Raw genomic sequence first — 17,083 nt, 5'->3', positions numbered from 1 at the left:
AGGACGGTGGCATCCTCCTCGTGCCGCTCCGCGCCGGTAGGAAGTGACCTCAGCGCGCCGGGCGGGAAGTGACGCCAGCGCGACGGCTGCGAGGCGGGAAGGGAGCCGGTCCCGAGAGCCGCCTCGCCGGCCTTTCCCCCCGCCGGGGCTCTGCCGCTGGGCCTCGGGGCGTCCCGGACAGACGGCGGGGTGTGTGTGGGGGTGTGCTCGGGCCGCCCCGCCGCCCGCCAGCAGCATCCCCCGAGCGCAGCCGTAGGTAGCCCCCCCGGCCCGGTTCGGCTCCCGTCTGCAGGCCCCGGGCCCTTACTCGGCGGTGACTGGGTCGGAGGAGACGGGGCTGTATCGGTTCGTGGGGGTGCGGGTGCCCCGTACAGCGGCAGGACTGCAGCCCCCATGCAGCGACAGTGGGGGGGGGTGTGTGTGTGTCTCCAAAACCCGGGGACACACACACACAGACGCATCCCAGCGCTTGGGCACAGTCAGCATTGTCCTGTTTTCACAAAGCCCCGTGGCTGAAAACACACGCCTTAAAAATTATACAAAAGAGTTAGTTTTATTAAACCACCTAATTACAAAAATAAATGGAATGGAAGAAAACGAAGTCAAAACATGGACCAAAATTCACATCCTAAGAAGTGAGACGCTGCAGCAGAATGCCAGGGAAGCTCAGCTCAGCTACTGGAATGCAGCCGCAGCTCCACGGTGCCCACCACACTGAGCTGTCACAACCCTATTCCAGTTCAACTACATCCCGCATCCAGTCAACGCAGAACCACCGCAACAGGGAAGGGCCGAAGAAGTGCCACGCTACTGCACAGCTGCAGGCAAAGCACCAACTGCGTCTCGAAGGAAACTGCGAGAGTAACAGAGATTCCCTCACAGCTCCATATGGCCCAGTCACCTCCAGACTTTTTTATTAGACAAAACTATTAGCCCATGCAAACACTGGCTTCATGTTAGCTCAGGCTATGTTAATAGAAAGCTTCTGTGTAAACGCTGAGGACAGAATCAGACTAAAGCATGTCATGGCTTCTCTCTGGGGCCTCGAGCAAATGGCATCATCAATACCTCAGTCTGATTCCTCAGTGTGCCCTTTCCTCTTTGAAAGGGAGAATACTGCTCTTTGATAAGGGTCTCCTGAGAGTCTCCTCCCAAACGGCTGCTAGCAAGAAGTTCAAGTTTGTGAAGCACTCTGACAGTGAAGACTGCTGACTAAAAAAAAATACAACAATATTCTTACCCTAATTAAGTAGAACGGAGGTTGTCAGAGGCCATCCTGAGAGAGCTTTAAAGCAGCCAGAATGTCAGTAACTTTGGGAAGCAGGGTAAAAACCCCAAAACACTCGCTGCCCCCACATTTGGCTCAAGTTTATCCCAAACAAATTCAACTCCCCACACTCCTGCATGTACTTACTGAGATTCACATGGAAACAAACTGGATTTCTAATGAACTCTACACATAACTATCATGTAAAAGCAAACCTAACTAACTTGTCAGAGCAATCAACTCTGTATTTACTTATCACGGTCTCTTAAGGGAGACGAACACTCATAGCAATGTCCCAGGGACAGAGAAAGCACTGTGGCTATCCAGTGAGCAGAAACCTACAAACACAGCTCCAGGCCTTCTCCTGACAGCAGGAGACGCTTGCTCAGTACAGCAGGTGGAAGACTTGCAGCAGCGCAGTGCCGCGTTCAGCAGCAGAGGATCCTCTTCAGGAGTGCTCCGTGGGGCCTGCCCCGTGCCCGTTCACGTGAGGGTGCGATGGGGTTGAGCTCTGGGAGGTAGCAACGCTCTGCTCTGCTGTGGCAGCTGTCAGAGGCATGGAGAGGCTTTCGGGGGACAGCGTGGCAAAGTCTTGTCTCCAGTAGGCTTCGCACAGTGGAAGATCATTGCTGTCACACAGACTGTAGCTTTCCAGAACAACCCCAGTAAGGAGAGACAGCAGGTGCAGTAAGAGAGGAGGGGAGGGAGGGAAAGGGTGGGGGAAGCAAGACAGAAGCAAAGCATTAAGAAAATGGCAAAAAACCCCACTCATGGGTGTAAGGTCTGTGATCACAAATTCATCACAAGTCTTGTGACACTGGCCTTCCCTAAGATACCCTTAAGAGCTGGTCTTGAACCTTGTGGGCCTGGTGAGGATCAGTCGAATTTCAGAGACAAAACTGTTGCTACAAACTGAAACAGAGGCTCAATTCTAAATCAGACGCTCTAAGTCCCTGGAAAGATCTGGGCTGAGGTCCTAGCACCCCGAAGATGGGAGTTCTGCTACTGATTTGCGTGAGGTGAGGACCCCATTCATTATTATTGTACTTGGAATTAGATCATGACCTATGTGAGATAAAAAATAGAAATCCTGCTCTAATTTAAGTTCAGCAGAAAAGCTGGCACAATTGTTTCAGGGCCTGCCCCTGTCATAATAAAGAAGAAACCTATTTGCACCCTTGCCCTTTCAATAAAGTGCTCCACAGAAGGTCTGGGTCTTCTGTGGAAGCTCCGCAGCCTGATTATAAAGTTCTGATGGCTCCTACCATTTTCAGCAGAACCTGAGCTGTTCTCCTAAAAGCAGCTTGCTGGATTTGACTGCTGTAGACTACAGAGCTGGATGAACCAGCAGTGTGGGAAAGTAATGTTTTTAAACAACTGGCTAATTCTTGCCTGTGCTCTGAGGAAAACGCAATGTGGAAGGGCCAAAACTAAAAAGAAAAATGATGGAAGAAACTGGAACAAAACAAAAACAAATTCCAAAGAGAAGAAGGAGCTGTACACACATGAGACACCCAAGACAAAGCGAGTGCTGGAGCGGAAAGCAGCTTGCGTTCACAGTAAAACAAACCCAATGGGTCAAGTGATTTTGTTGTTGCAGCTTTATTTACATTTTTAATGTATGGACTTGAATAGATGCTTAGGGAAATATTTTGGGTGTAGAAATATGAGACACTTCAAATTGCACAAACATGAAACATGTTGAGATTTAACCCCACACTCAAGACAGCTCCTGTGATCTCAGAGGAGGGAGCAATGGAACATAAATGCAAGTTTGGGGTTTAGGATGAGAAAAGGCAAGCTGGACTTGGAGTTACCGCTTTGGGGAGTAAGCACACAAAGCACTAGTTGCAAGCATCTACTTCTGAGCTCTCTTCTGGCAGCATCACCCAGCTGGTTTTGCAGTAGAAATGACAAGGCAGTGGACACAGGCTTTATATCTGGGGCCTTTGTAAAATGCCTTGGAAGACCACCCTTCCCTACTGTCCTCCACACACAGCAAAGCTGGGTTCAATTAGCAAAGACCTTCAGGACTGAACCAGAACTATGAGTCCTTTTCTGTCAGTCTTAGACCTCAGGCCATGGTTTCCAAGGAAAATCTGGCCACAGCATCCACCGCATCTTGGCAGGGGAGTTACAAAGAAAAGTTCAGCTGCGTCAGAAGCACAACTGCTTCTCCTGCTGCTCCCGTTAGAACAGTTCCAAAAGTCTAAGCTTCGCCTCTCACGTAACACTCCTCAAAAGTCAGGGTGAATAAGCAGCTACTGCACAGCCCACAACAGCACTGCCCAACCTATTACTCTGTCCTTTGACTGAGGGTTTCTCAGTGCGAGGGACTTTACTACTCCCCCTTGGCGCATGCAGCCAGGTCTGTGTGCAGAGGAACAGCTCTAGGAAACTACTTGAAGACAGGGTCTGAAAGCAAAGATTCCTTCAGAACAATCTACTCAGCTTTAGTTTCAAGGATCTGCTTTCAGGTCTCCTCATTAAAACCCCCACGTACACATGAAAACCCTAGCAATGAAACCTGACCCTACACCTGAGGTGCATCCTATTAGTTACTCGCTGTGGGCAAGGGGCTCCCTCCTAAGCCCCCTTAGCACAATGGCAGTGACAAATGCTGGGCAGGAGACGCTCCCTTCCACAGTTTTTTTTTCACAGCCATCAGGAGCAGTGCACAGGGACCAAACAAGCTACACAGCACAGGGCAGGCAGCTCTCAGCTCTGCAGCACCTGGAGGTGCTCTTTTCTACAGCCTTCCCTGGAGGGAAGACCTAAACTAAACTAACCAGTGACCTTCAGGGAAACTGGAGCGCAGGAGAGCAGTATGGCAGCATGGCTGTATGGAACCCATGTCCTGGCCTCACGGGACTGCATGCCTCTTTATAAATCCTGTGGGATCAAGCCCCATGAGAAAGTAACAGATGGTACGGAGGGGCAACCCCGCTGGGCTCCCGGGACAGCAGAGAATGCCCATTTGTGGGCAAACCAGCTATTGCATTTAGAGCCATTTAAACAAGATTATCACTCTACGACTATGTGACATAACAGAACCCCTTTTTCCCCACATTAGACAATAAGGTTTCATTAAAAATATCTTAGTACTCTAGTTATAAAAGGACTTTGAATAAATCACTGTTTCTATATTTACACACACACAATTTCTTTGGTGCAGAAAAAGACAAGAAAGAGCACAGGAAGGGAGTAAGTGCTAAAAGCAAACGACTAAGTGCTACATGATAACAGGTTTCAGTGGAGGGATCATAGCTCTGTAGAGTTGCAAAGTTTCCTCACCTCATGACCACTCTTCTAAGAAAGAGCACAAAGGCAAATCCATTTGGTATATGCCAACGTTTGTGCTTAGATGTTAGTTTTGTTGCAAAGGGTTGCTCTACATGGTGTCTGGTGCCAGGCAGGTGAACAGACCATGTCAGCATGGTCAGAACCCCTTAGCCCAGAACTTAAAGCTACCAACACACAGTAGTGGCAGTCTGGTGACAGTGTGAGGGAAGCATGTCTGGCACACGTGAGGCACTATCATCCCACACTGCATCGCTTTGGATACAGCTCGCTGCTGTGCTGTATGCAGCCTATGTAGTGGATGCACCCCTGACCTATCAGGGCCTGGACTGGTGCTTGGGTTTGCGACCATCACTCTTCATTTCTGAGATATTTCTAGGATCCCTTGCCACCCCCCCAGAAAAATGAGTCAAGTTTGAAAAACAACTCTGGACTTTTACCTCAAGTTTTCTTCTGATGTCATAGCCATTCCTAAGCTATGTCATATCAGTATCTTTTCACTCTTAAAATACATATATTAACCCATAAATAATGTCCTAACTTACAAAGATATTGAGTAATTAGGGTTTTAGTTGACTTAGCTGGGGTTATAGGCATTCAGCATTTTTAGAAAGGAGGGAAAGGCAAAAATAGAAAGCCTGGTCATTAAAATTCTAAAGAAGGTTTTCAAAAGTTAAGTTTTTGTTTAGAAGTCATAGCATTATTGCACTGACTTCACTTAGCTTGGACAGTGCAGTCAATCAGGTTCTCATTTGTTTTCTCCTGCTTTCATTTACTGCATCATCAACTAGAAGTGCTGGAGTGCATGACAGAAAATAAAAAAATAAAGTGTCTGAATTCTCTAAAGCCTGTTTTCTTATAGTCTTTTAAAAACATTAAAAATCCCACAAACAGATCAGTAATAATCTTCCTCATTAAAAATCCTATCACAATACTTCATAATTCAATGAAACTGAGCAAGACTTTTTTGCTCATTTCAAATGCTCACCCCAACAGCACTCCAGGCAGCTGGGCGCAGTGGACTACAAGGGAAAAGGCACGCTGTGTAACCAGGTCACTTGGGAAAGAACTCACCAGGAAGACGAAGACATGGTTCTCTCATCTAACATGAGGACCCAGCTCAGCAAGCTAGTCTCTCCAAGGAGACAGAGGCTTCTCCAGAAGAATACTCAGACAGAAGCCTATACCCCAAGGAAATTCACCTCCTTTTACAAGGATTACAGAAGAAGCCTAAGCAAATTATCTGTCAAATCTAGCCAACTAAAGCAGGCACCTAGAGTGGGACGCTGTGAATACCTCCTTCACCATGACATTTATACCCTGTAGGATATCTACAAGGAAAAGGCAGTTGCTTTAGTTGCAGAAAAAGAGTTTAACCTAATTAAAAACAGGAGTGAAATGTTGTTGGGAACATTCTCAAGACCTGTACTCTAAGGACTACTTGTTTGTCTGGACTAACTACCCCAAAAGGGCTGGTATCATAAGGCAGAAGTCCACTGCCCTATTTGTACCTGGAAGAGTAATATTCTTCTTCTAGCTCGTACAGGTCAATGGAGATCTCATCTCGTAGTGCAATCAACTTCTTGTCACATTCCTCCTGCAAGCTTCTCAGCTGCTGGTTGCGCTGGTTGATAGCTTCATTCACAGAGGGGAAATCATTGAGGATCAAGAACTGCTTCAGGTCAGACACAAGTTTCATCAGGGACTCACCAGCTCGGACCTTATAGCAGGGACAGGGAAAAAAAAAAAAAAAAAAAATCACACAGCACACAGTATATCAAAACAGTGCTTTGCTCCAATTCTAAAACAAGATCTCCCAAGCTGCTCTTTCAGCCTAAGCCCTGAATAAAGTAGAAACTCCCACATTACGTGAGGATTCTGACAGAAGCCTGTAGCTTACAAGCCAGGCTACCCCAGCTTTCCCCCTAGAGAAGGGATTCACCTGACAGCCACCCCAAATATCAGGTTACTCTTCTAGCAGCAGACCTAGTAAGAGTTATAAGGGCTACCCAAGATGCAACAATGAAACCAACAGTACCTGCAGGACATGCTACCCACAGATTTGAACAGCAGATGCTACTCACAATGTTTGCAGCTCTGACATGCATCTCATAGTTATCTTGTTCACCCTGGGTTGCTCGAGAGACTTGAGTTTCATCCTCAATCTAAAGAAAAACGTGTACATAACCACCTTTACATACTAAAATCCTGATACGCAATCACTACATTATAAGGCAACTCATTTCACTTCAATCCACACAAGGAATCTTTGGGGTGGCCTCTGGACTCTACAGCACCCGCGAATCATCTTTGCTACCCTCCCCGCCGTTCTCCCCCGTTCAGCAACACCAGGGCAGAGGCAGGGAGGCCAGCAGCAGCCGGGGAGAACCGACCGCCGCCCGCCCTGGGGAAAGAACCCTCTTCCCTCAGGGCAACCGGGAGAGAGACCCGCCGCTGCCCCCCGCCCTCCTCTCAGGGGCCCCGCTCTCTCCTCACGGCCACCCCCGGTTGCAGGGCGGCGGCCGCTCTCCCCTCAGGGGCCCGGTCTCCCCTCAGGGGCCCCGCTCTCCCCTCAGAGCCGCCCCCCCGGGGAAAACCCGCCCCTCTCCCCTCAGGAGCCCGGCTGCTCCCCCGGCCGCCTCGGGGCTCGGCTACGGCCCCTGCCCACCTTAGCCGTCTTGATGATTTCGGTGAAGTTATCCATGATGGACTTGACGTCGTCCTTGAGGCGCTTGTTGTAGGACTGCAGCAGGGTCTCCTTGCTCTGCGGCAGCACCCGCTGCTGCGCCATGGCGGCCCGCGGCCCCGCTCCGCCCCTCTCGGACCTCCCCTGGCCGCGCCCCGCCGCGCGCCACGCCGCCGTCCTCTCGCGAGACGTCGCGCCCCATAGATATTTCCCAGCATGCACCGCTTCCCCTTTCTCTTCCTCAGTCCAAGATGGTGAGTGGCGGCCGGCGCGGGGCGGGGGCTGGGGTTCATCCGCCGCCATCCGCCTGCATCGCTGGGCCGCGGCCCGGCGGGGAGAGCCGTGCGGGTGCTCGGTATCCGGGAGGGGTGTTTCGTGCCCGGTTTGCGGTGACCGGGGTCGGGGCCGGGGCCGGGGGAGGCCGGGTCGGGGCCTACCCGCCCGCAGCGGGGCGGCCGCGCAGCGCGGGCCGCTGTGAGCGGGGCAGCCCGGCCAGGCCGCAGCGTTTTTCCCGGTGTAGGGTGGATCCCGGGCCGGGCTCGGTGGCCGGTAACCCGCGGTGGGGGTGGCTCGGTTGCTGGGGGTGTCCGGGAGCGCTGGGCTGGGCGATTGCTGCCCGGCCGAGGAGATCACAGGCGGTTTTAAACGGGAGGTTCATAAACCTTTTAAAGCCAAAGCGAAGGATTTTATCTCTGCAAGAGCAAGGCTAGGCTGGGAGACTGCCAGGCTGGTGAAATGCCTGGGAAAATGCATTTCCAAGGTGGACTGAAAGCTCTTTCAAGTACATCAGTATTGGAGGCAAAAGAAGGAAGAGCATATTCCTTTCTTTCTTGCAGCCGAAAGGAAAGAAGGCCAAGGGCAAGAAGGTGGCACCGGCCCCTGCTGTAGTCAAGAAGCAGGAGGCCAAGAAGGTTGTCAATCCCCTCTTTGAGAAGAGGCCCAAGAACTTTGGCATTGGTGAGTAAGTGAATATTTGGGCTACTTGCTCAAGGATTTTTTTTGCTTTATGGGCAGATGCCTTAACTGTAAACAGAAGCATATTGTAATAAAGCTGTAGAGTGGAGACAGTGATGGAGGCAGTTGCCTTGCTGCCTGCAGTTAAGATCTGTCCTTCATTAGGTATATGACAGTGGCTATGGACAACTCGCTGAATTTTCTGTATTACAAAGATTTGTTATTTGAGTCTCTTGCGATGAATCTTGTTCTTTGCCACATGTTGCGGTGAATCAATTCAGACTCCTGTAGTGCCATTTTTGTACGGTGTGCAGATGATGTGAAAGAATATTTGCTATCTGAGTGATAGTGCTGACATATCACCACCAAGATCACTGATGCACTCGTGCCTATTCCATGCTGTTGCTCTGTGGGTTTGGAACAGCTGTGAGTTAAACTTTTTATTTTTAGGACAGGATATCCAGCCGAAGCGTGATCTCACACGTTTTGTGAAATGGCCGCGCTACATCAGACTGCAGCGCCAGAGGTCCATTCTTTACAAACGCTTGAAGGTGCCTCCTGCCATTAACCAGTTCACTCAGGCTTTGGACCGCCAGACAGGTAAGGATGTGCCCCACAAAGTTTTCTTAACTTGGGTCATTGATGGGATATGCCTCAGAGAAGAGGAAAGAAACCAAAATAAGATTTAACAAAGGTAAGCTGGAGAGTATCTTTGGAAGCATTTTAGGGCGGCTTTAGTAGTGACTGGGGTGATGTCAGCAGCAAGCTGCTGTCTGAATTTGCTGGCTTAAGTCTTGATAGCTGCTGTGTACTTTGAAAAGGGAATAGAAAATACCAAAGCTCCTACTTAACAACCCAAACCCAGGGTTATCTTAACTGCCTGTTTCCATCGTAATCCATTTTTCCAGCTTGATGTAGAACCACGTAGGGTTGTGTAAACAGATAGTTTAAGAAACCTGTATGAGTGCAGGCGTTGGGGGGAAAGCCAGCATCCTGCAGACTGACATTGATATGGGGGAAGAAGGGACTTCAGGGTCTTCTGTGAAACGAGTAAATAGTCTTTTCCAGGTGACAGTGTCTATTCAAGAAACTTTCAGCCCATGTAGAGTAACTCCCTCGTAGATGTTGCTTGCTTTAAAGGAGAAAGTGCACCACCTTTAACCATAATTGCTGTGGGGGTCCACAGGCATTTCCTCATCCAAACAGTGAAGGAGCTCTCACTGCCAACAGAGGTGCATGTAGAGGTAAATATGGGCTCTAGAGGCACTCTGCTAGTTCTGCTCTTGCAGTGTGCAAATGATGCTAACTTTTTGCTGTCTAAATACACTTGATGACAACCACCAAGATCGCTGATGCACTTCAGTGTTTTAAAAAGTAATGCTTAGATTTTTAGGTCATGCAACTAACTAACTAGTAGATGTTCTCTTCTAGCTACGCAGCTGCTGAAGCTGGCGCACAAATATAGGCCAGAAAATAAGCAAGAGAAGAAGCAGAGGCTACTGGCTCGTGCTGAGCAGAAAGCTGCAGGAAAGGGAGATGCACCGACTAAGCGGCCACCGGTCCTCCGAGCAGGTAACTTTGTACGTGGACTTGGCTGCTTGCACATACGGGAGTGTAGTACTTGGTTAGAGCTCTGCTCTAACCAAACAGGATTGGACAAGCTATTGCAATGATGTATGAATTTCTTCACCTGAGCTCAAAGTGAAGAGCAAAATAGACGAGCTTTTTAACCCTGAGCTTTAGCAAATTGTCCGTGGAATATCCTCTCTGTGCTACTGAATGGATGTGAGAAGTTTTCAGAACTTTGAAGCTGCACTATGGAATCTGAGCTGGTTGTATGAGACTTATATGAAAGCTCTGAAAATAGACTGAGTGGAATCAAAGCTTACCTATAACTTGTTTTTCAGGTATTAACAGTGTCACGACTCTGGTAGAGAACAAGAAAGCTCAGCTTGTAGTTATTGCCCACGATGTAGACCCCATTGAGGTAAGCATACTCGCTGGTAGATGTTATGGGCTACCGGTGTAACTTAAGCTGAGGTCAGAACTACGCTTGGGGTGAAAATGCATTTTAGGACAAATCTATTGCACGAAAAGAGAATGCATAAATTACCAGAACTGGAATACTTGCGCATGTTCGTAGTTGTCCTGGTATTACAATGAGGCTTGGCCCTTGCAATGATGTATGAATTTCTTCACCTGACTCAACAATGAAGAGCAAAACGAGCTTTTTAACACTGAGCAATTGCCACAGCCCAGGCTGATTCAAAGAATAAAAAGATGTTCTCCCTCAGTTACACAGCATGCTCCCTTTCTTTTCAGCTGGTGGTCTTCTTGCCTGCTCTGTGCCGCAAGATGGGAGTGCCATACTGCATCATCAAGGGCAAAGCCAGACTGGGGCGACTGGTCCACAGGAAAACCTGTACCTCTGTTGCTTTCACACAAGTTAACCCGTAAGTATTCTGTGTGCTGGCTTGATTCTCTGTAGTGGAGAAAGCAAACTGCCCATAAACACAGACTGTAGGGCAGATGGATAGCAAACTTGGGTCTGTGTAGTTTTAAAGTAGTAAGAATAAATAAAATACTGCCTCTATAATGTATAATATAGATGTCCTTTTGTATTAAGAGCTCTGTTGGATCCTGAAGATAGAGATTACTTTGGCTTACCAAAATGGGTGTTTACTCTAATACATAGATGGAACTATTAACCTTAATCTGAGCAGTGCAGGTTCCTAAAGCATTGATGTTTGGAGTGATTACCCCTTGACAAATGCCGCTTACGCTTAACCTGAAAAACCATGTTGCCACTACGAGCTCTTAAATCCTGAGGCATAAGAGTTACGGAAAATGTTAAATTGAGGCTCTAAGGGAACTAAAACTATCACCAACAGGGAGGATAAGGGAGCCCTTGCAAAGCTGGTGGAGGCTGTTAAGACCAACTACAATGACAGATACGACGAGGTAAGATTCTCTGTGCTGCTAGCCTTGTCTTTCAGTTTGTACTGTTAACATCCCCAAAAGCTTCCCAGTGAAATGCAGATTATTTCAGACATAGTGACAACAGCTTAAAGCCTGTTGGGTGTAGTGTACCTAGATTTGCTTATGATGTATCCAGATTCTTTACCTGAGGGTGGGGTACATTCTCTGTGCTGCCCTGAAATGTTAGTTCACTGCTTGAAATGTGTAGGGCTTCCTAGTTGAGGAAGCTTTTCCCCTTGTGCACAAAAGAGTGGGATTGAGCTAGTTGGTTGAATGTAGTAAGAGACTGTACGAAGCGTCTAACCTGTTCCCACTTTTTTGCAGATCCGTCGTCACTGGGGTGGTAACGTCTTGGGTCCAAAATCAGTGGCTCGTATTGCTAAGCTTGAAAAAGCAAAGGCTAAAGAACTGGCTACTAAGCTGGGCTAAAGATGTACTGGATTGGTACCGTGTTTTCTGTACATAAAAAGAATAAACCCCCAGATGAAGTTTCAGTGGTCTCTGTTAATGGGAGTGTTCCAGGCAGCAGGTAGCACATTAGCATTGCCTTTCATCAAATGATTGAATAGTGCCACACAGAAACAGTTGCATAGAGCAGGTGATGACTTGGAACAACTGCCCTTAACTATTAGTCCTATGTCACAATTCCTCTCTGAACACATAGCCCATCAACAGTGGCTCAGCTGTGCATACTATGTGATCATGAAGTTGCATGGGATAGGCTAGTTCTGGCTTTAAGCCTAGCTTGCTTATGCAAATACCTCTCAATTGGGAATGGCTCTAGATCATCTCCCTTAGTACTTAGACTTAGTTATGGTATGGGTTGTATAGGGTGTTAGAACACTTCACCAGGCTAACCAGCTGGGGACCTCCCATGAGGAGGTCTGTAATACCTCTTCCAGGGCAAGAATGGTCAGGCTGAAGTCGGGAAAGAATCTAGACCTTTTTGTCCTTCTGTTCTTTCCTGACTGCTGACTTCGTCTTGTGGAGTTGTTGTAAGCTACCAAGCTTGATAAGGCTCCAGGTGAGATGGCCGCTGCTTGTTTTTGCTGGCCCTTATCATGCTCTTGCAAGCCACAGGCTGCCCTACCCAGCTAGACTCTAGTATCCACAGTAACCTTTAATTCAGGTCTGTCCCTGTTAAGATGCAAGACACACAATGTGAGTCACACAGCCCTTTATTTATTCCGATGCAACTGCTGTGAACCACTCCTGACTTCACGAATGACTGCTTAGTACGAAGGAACTGTGATTCACAAAATCCCTTGCCATCTTTTGGAAAATACAGCAGCGGAGAAGTTAAAAACTTGAAATCAGCCACACTAGAAAAGTGTATCCTTGAGATTTCTAGTTGAAGCTGATTTCTATGCAATAGTCTCAACAGCCACTTAAGAATTTTGAAGTTCAGTGCTTCCAAGCTGCAGCCAGAATCACACTGCTAGGAGCTCAAGAGTCTGCATCAGTTGCCTGAAGTCCATTTGCAGCTTCATAGCTGCATATATTTACTGAACATGTTGCCCTGAAACTCTGGGTGCTTCAGTTATTCAGGACCGATCAGTCAAGAGCAGACTTTTATAAAAAAGACAGCAGTCTGTAGTACAGAAGAGAAGAAACTAGCCCTTCCTTTCACAGAGGTATCTTTTGTATAAATTTTCTGTACCACAAGAATGAAGTTGCAGCGCATAAGCCATACCTATGAAAGAAAACAAAACCACATTTACACCTTTTCAAGATGGATGGGATCTCCCTAAGTCAGCTGCGGTGCAATAAGACACAAAACCTGTCAAATCACTGTGCAAATGTTACTTAGGTTAAAGCTTTAGGCTTTTGGAGCTTAAGGGCTCATACAGTCTCACTGGTGCAGGAGCAAGAATGCCAGGCAAAGCCTTACATTCAAAAGAAATACATGGAAGGTCAAACGCGGGCTGGGTAACTCACCAGGTGATGATGTACTGCATGTGCTCGTTTCTCAGGCTCACTCTTGTCTGGCCTCCGATGGGCCCCCCTGGGACTGTGCTTCCTGTAGGTACAACACAGTGCACAAGTTAAATCTCTAGTCTGCATTGCGTAGAGCTGCCCTTGCTGTGAGAAACGGGATGAAGGTGGTCAGTCATGTGGATACCCTGCTCCTCTTCCTCGGCAATAGTGTTCCCAAGTTCCCAGCAAAGCCAGAGCTGTGGGGCAGGCGGCCCTACAGCAAGTGGCTGGTTGTGCTCTAGGCATCAAACACAACCTGCACCACTCTGAGCGTGCTACCGTTTCCCAGTGCTGGCTGCCTATCACCTTCAAAATAGCAGACCTAGCAGAGCACACAAAGAGAAGAGAAAGATGCAATACCTTGTTGGACTTGATCTTGAAGGTCTTTTCCAACCTAAATGATTCTATGATTCTACCTTTCCAAGTGCCATGGGTAAATAACTACTTGAAAGTAAGGGGAGGGAGACCAATGTAAATTGGACATGGGGTTGGGTTCCTCTGTGACTTACTGAAATCTGCATCGATAAAGATGGGCTCAGCGCCGGTCACCTTTGCCATAGCCTCCAGGTCACGGTAGTGCCAGCGGTTTTTCTCAATGTTATTTTCAGGCACAAAAGGTTTCCGGGTTTCTGATAACCTCACCACCCCAGTGAGATCAATTTCACCTTCAATCTGAAGAGAAGTGCAGAGGAGAAAAAAGGAATCTTTCAAGGTTCATTTCATATTCTGGCATACCAGGTCCTGGTAGAAAAATAGGGCTCTTGCGGGGTCTGATTATAAATCAAGTGGTTATGCCCTGCAGTGGGGTAGTACTGTAACACAGCAGGGAAAAAAGCAGATCAGGAACAGCTCCGTTTGTAAAAAGCATTATTTACTTAACAATAAGGTGGGAAGAAAAGGTTTGCTGCCTTTGAGAAGCACAATGACTGTTTCAAGTAACCTCCCGTGATGCGGAACATGGCTGCTGCCTTTCTGGGTTTGTCAGGAGTGCCTCTGGGTTATCAAAGGGCAAAAAGTAACACATGACATTCCCTGTATCCCCCTTACCTGTCCCTTCAGCCTGGTCTCCGGTTTCATTTTCTTTTTGGGCACAAATCCTCGGTTGACTAAAATTGTGACCCTAGAGTTGCATAAAGAAATATGGCTCATGAGTGAAAGGAAGTTTATTCCTCCTGCTGCCTAGAACTAAGTACCAAAGGAAGAAGCAACCCATATGTTTGGTACCACTTTTTTTTGTCATCTCAGAGCACATTATAGGGGAATTTAAATACAATTTCAAATCAAGCCTCAGTGACCTAACAGACTGTAAGAGATTCCTTTTAAGGGAGGACTGATTTATATAAACCCAACCACCGTGATTCGGCTTTTCAAAAGAGAAGTAAGTTTCTCACAAGAACCATGACTTTCATTAACTTACCCTAGTTCTGTGCAGTAGAAAGGAGTAATGACGTTTGCTCCATTTTCCGGGTGGGATGTCAGTCGCCCGGCTTCTCTGGCTTCTCGCTCAGGGTCCACAAGTGACCGTGGCAAAATATACAGCTCCTTGGAGTGATCAAAATGCCCTCGGACCTTTACAGGTCTGTACTCCAATTCCTTCAATTCCATGGGGCTGCATGGAACAGTATGAAAACAAAATCATGGCTGCGACAGGCAAATCAAATTAGGGGATTTTATTGTGGGATTCTCCTTTTCCCTAATGGTTCACTCTACAGTCAGTTGCCAGACAGAAACAGAAGACAAAACACCTCGTGGAATAAGCAGCTGGCTTAATATTTTATTACTATCACAGTGAATCAAATCGAGATGATCGTGAGTATCCAGAGAACAGTTCTTTGCCATGATACCTGTAACCCAGTGCCACTTCAATGTCACACACCACTGATCAGCAGGTGGATAGGCTGCATGTGCATCCAGCCAACAGGGAGCGTTTCTTTCCCATCCCAGACCATGAAATCGAACAACTGAACTGTTTTGACAGTTGTGCCATATGGCCAAGTGACCTTAAAAATCTGTCTCATATCTAACACAACTGCTCCACACCTGGGGCAGGGCCTGCTATTGATCCAAGACTCCCTGTTGCAGGAATAATCCCTGTGGGACATCACAGACACCAGCTACCAAGTCCTCCTTGTCCAGGAGGATTACATATGGTATGAACTACATACTACATTCTCCTGAACAGAGATTAATCCTTTTTACATGCATTTAAAGTATCCCATAGGGAAGTGTTCACTTATTCTTTTACTAAAAATAAGAAAATTTAACAGGATGTCTATCTCTCTAATTTGCTTGCATGTCCTGATTCCCATTGCATTCCTTCATTTTCATGCAGTTTAGCTTAGCATAAGCTCATTAGTGCAGGGACCATATCTAATATCCCCAGCACACTGTCAGTGCTCTGTAGACAATAAACTATCTCAGGTTCCGTACTCTAATGTCAGAGGGATGGGCTCTGATGTAATTCTTGATGCCAGTTGTGCAATCAAATCTAATTTCCACTTTCGTCGCTGAACCTGAAAGTACACAAACACAAAAGTAATTCCTTGTGGTAGAACAGAGCAATGCAATAACCCCAGCAAGCCTTAAAATCTTTCTCATAAGTTTCTCCTCTGACCCTAAAGCAGGGTAATTGGAGATATGGAAATGGAGTCTACTGACTTTAATTTGAGGAAATATTTATACTGAAATGCAGGTGTAAAAAATAAGAATCTTTCCTTTAAAGACTTGCAAATGGACACTTGGAAAACAGAAAGGTAGGTAAAATAACATCAAATCTTTAACCTGTATGTGATTTGAATTAAACAGCCAGAGATGGCAAAACCTGGCAGACCTCAAATGCTCATCTCTTGAAAAAATGAAGTATTTATTTGTACCTGCCATGTGCCGAGACAGAATGTGGTCAGAGGGACCAGGAAAAGGCCCCATTTGAGTACAATGTCCTCTCCAGATGCGTCAGCAGCTGTTGTAGAACTTCGTGGTCTGCAGAACCTCAAACAAACATCTAGAGAAAAACAGAATGAGGAATAGGATTTGTACAGGAGAGGAGATGCCAAATTCCTGCAGGAAATGTCACCTCTTGGTATAAGTTGGAAACAGGGCAGAAACCCAAACAAATCTGTTCTTACCTTTAGTCTGCTGGATCAGACCAGAACCTGCTTTAGTTAGGGGATACCCAAAAAATGTTCTTCTGATCAAGCAATGTGACACCTACATGAAATAAGAAAGATCCTTAAGATCCTTTGTAGTGTCTCTGCTTTGTAAAATTTGTAGCTAGATGATACCAGTTGCCTCAATGATTGCATGAAATTTTGTTTACGCGCTAAGTCTCATCTGAGCAACTGCCTGTGAAACACTACGGGTTAGGTTATAATTTAAAAAAAATAAAATCAAATTCCAGTTACAGAGCTGACTATAGCACAGCAAATGATCTTCCCCTTTCCATCCATGCTATCAGCAAGCGTATACACCATCTTAATTCGTTCTTCAAATAAATGCCAGCCGAGCACTTGCCCTTCCCACCATGCTGGAGCAGCACAAGGACAAATTTACAGCCTTTTTGACACCGATTCTGCTCACTTTTAGCGCAGTGAAACCGGTCCCCATGCCGCGACAGAGGAGGGGGGCACCAACCCACCGCGGCCAGCGGCCGGGCCCCGGCACCCGAAGGGCGGTGGATGGGCCAGTCCGGCCGGGCGCACGGACAGTGCCGAGCACCGCGGGGGGACGGGCCCTGGACAGGATCGGGGCCTTACCCGGCCCGGAGCCGCTCCCCTCAGCCCGGGCCTGCTCCCCTCAGCCCGTTCCCGCTCCCCTCAGCCCGGCCCCCGTCCCGGTCCCGCTCCCCTCAGCCCGGGCCTGCTCCCCTCAGCCCGTTCCCGCTCCCCTCAGCCCGGTCCCCCTCCCCGTCCCGCTCCCCTCAG

General features: G+C 47.6%; 3 protein-coding genes across 6 annotated transcripts; 1 reads left to right on the top strand and 2 right to left on the bottom strand.

Moving 5' to 3' along the window:
* Window positions 1–432: 432 nt before the first annotated feature.
* MED22 (mediator complex subunit 22) lies at window positions 433–7,391 on the bottom strand. Of its 4 annotated transcripts, none has more exons than XM_010570841.1 (4): window positions 7,236–7,391; window positions 6,652–6,732; window positions 6,079–6,287; window positions 433–1,908 (listed from the first exon to the last, which is right to left on the bottom strand). In XM_010570841.1, exons 1-4 carry the CDS (start codon window positions 7,356–7,358, stop codon window positions 1,716–1,718), a joined length of 606 nt encoding a protein of 201 aa, XP_010569143.1. In that variant the 5' UTR covers window positions 7,359–7,391; the 3' UTR covers window positions 433–1,715. The 4 variants fall into 4 exon arrangements, with proteins under 4 accessions (XP_010569143.1, XP_010569144.1, XP_010569146.1 ...); XM_010570842.1 differs by having other exon boundaries at window positions 433–1,813; XM_010570844.1 differs by having other exon boundaries at window positions 435–1,914.
* Window positions 7,388–11,680, top strand: RPL7A (ribosomal protein L7a). Its single transcript, XM_010570845.1, has 8 exons — window positions 7,388–7,507; window positions 8,090–8,210; window positions 8,658–8,807; window positions 9,639–9,779; window positions 10,115–10,194; window positions 10,530–10,660; window positions 11,099–11,168; window positions 11,511–11,680. The coding sequence occupies exons 1-8, from the start codon at window positions 7,505–7,507 to the stop codon at window positions 11,613–11,615; spliced, it is 801 nt and encodes a 266-aa protein (XP_010569147.1). The 5' UTR covers window positions 7,388–7,504; the 3' UTR covers window positions 11,616–11,680.
* Window positions 11,681–12,459: 779 nt separating this feature from the next.
* SURF1 (surfeit 1) lies at window positions 12,460–16,093 on the bottom strand. Its single transcript, XM_010570846.1, has 6 exons — window positions 16,037–16,093; window positions 14,581–14,772; window positions 14,211–14,283; window positions 13,673–13,835; window positions 13,125–13,206; window positions 12,460–12,879 (listed from the first exon to the last, which is right to left on the bottom strand). Exons 2-6 carry the CDS (start codon window positions 14,766–14,768, stop codon window positions 12,813–12,815), a joined length of 573 nt encoding a protein of 190 aa, XP_010569148.1. The 5' UTR covers window positions 14,769–14,772; window positions 16,037–16,093; the 3' UTR covers window positions 12,460–12,812.
* Window positions 16,094–17,083: the final 990 nt, after the last annotated feature.

Source organism: Haliaeetus leucocephalus, unplaced genomic scaffold (assembly GCF_000737465.1).
Source record: "Haliaeetus leucocephalus isolate CR32 unplaced genomic scaffold, Haliaeetus_leucocephalus-4.0 Scaffold306, whole genome shotgun sequence".
NCBI classification, from domain to species: Eukaryota; Metazoa; Chordata; class Aves; order Accipitriformes; family Accipitridae; genus Haliaeetus; species Haliaeetus leucocephalus.
This window is presented reverse-complemented; position numbering and strand designations above follow the sequence as displayed.

What these genes read in the sequence shown, in the direction of transcription:
- SURF1 (XM_010570846.1), bottom strand. Translation starts at nt 14,768, where the DNA reads ATGGAATTGAAGGAATTGGAGTACAGACCTGTAAAGGTCCGAGGGCAT. An exon ending in TTCTACTGCACAGAACTAGG is followed by an intron (nt 14,284 to 14,580) that starts GTAAGTTAATGA and finishes ATGCAACTCTAG; the next exon opens with GGTCACAATTTTAGTCAACC. An exon ending in AGACCAGGCTGAAGGGACAG is followed by an intron (nt 13,836 to 14,210) that starts GTAAGGGGGATA and finishes ACTTCTCTTCAG; the next exon opens with ATTGAAGGTGAAATTGATCT.
- MED22 (XM_010570844.1), bottom strand. Translation starts at nt 7,358, where the DNA reads ATGGCGCAGCAGCGGGTGCTGCCGCAGAGCAAGGAGACCCTGCTGCAG. An exon ending in AAATCATCAAGACGGCTAAG is followed by an intron (nt 6,733 to 7,235) that starts GTGGGCAGGGGC and finishes GTTTTTCTTTAG; the next exon opens with ATTGAGGATGAAACTCAAGT. An exon ending in ATGTCAGAGCTGCAAACATT is followed by an intron (nt 6,288 to 6,651) that starts GTGAGTAGCATC and finishes CCCTGCTATAAG; the next exon opens with GTCCGAGCTGGTGAGTCCCT.
- RPL7A (XM_010570845.1), top strand. An exon ending in GCCCAAGAACTTTGGCATTG is followed by an intron (nt 8,211 to 8,657) that starts GTGAGTAAGTGA and finishes TTTTATTTTTAG; the next exon opens with GACAGGATATCCAGCCGAAG. An exon ending in ACGATGTAGACCCCATTGAG is followed by an intron (nt 10,195 to 10,529) that starts GTAAGCATACTC and finishes CTTTCTTTTCAG; the next exon opens with CTGGTGGTCTTCTTGCCTGC.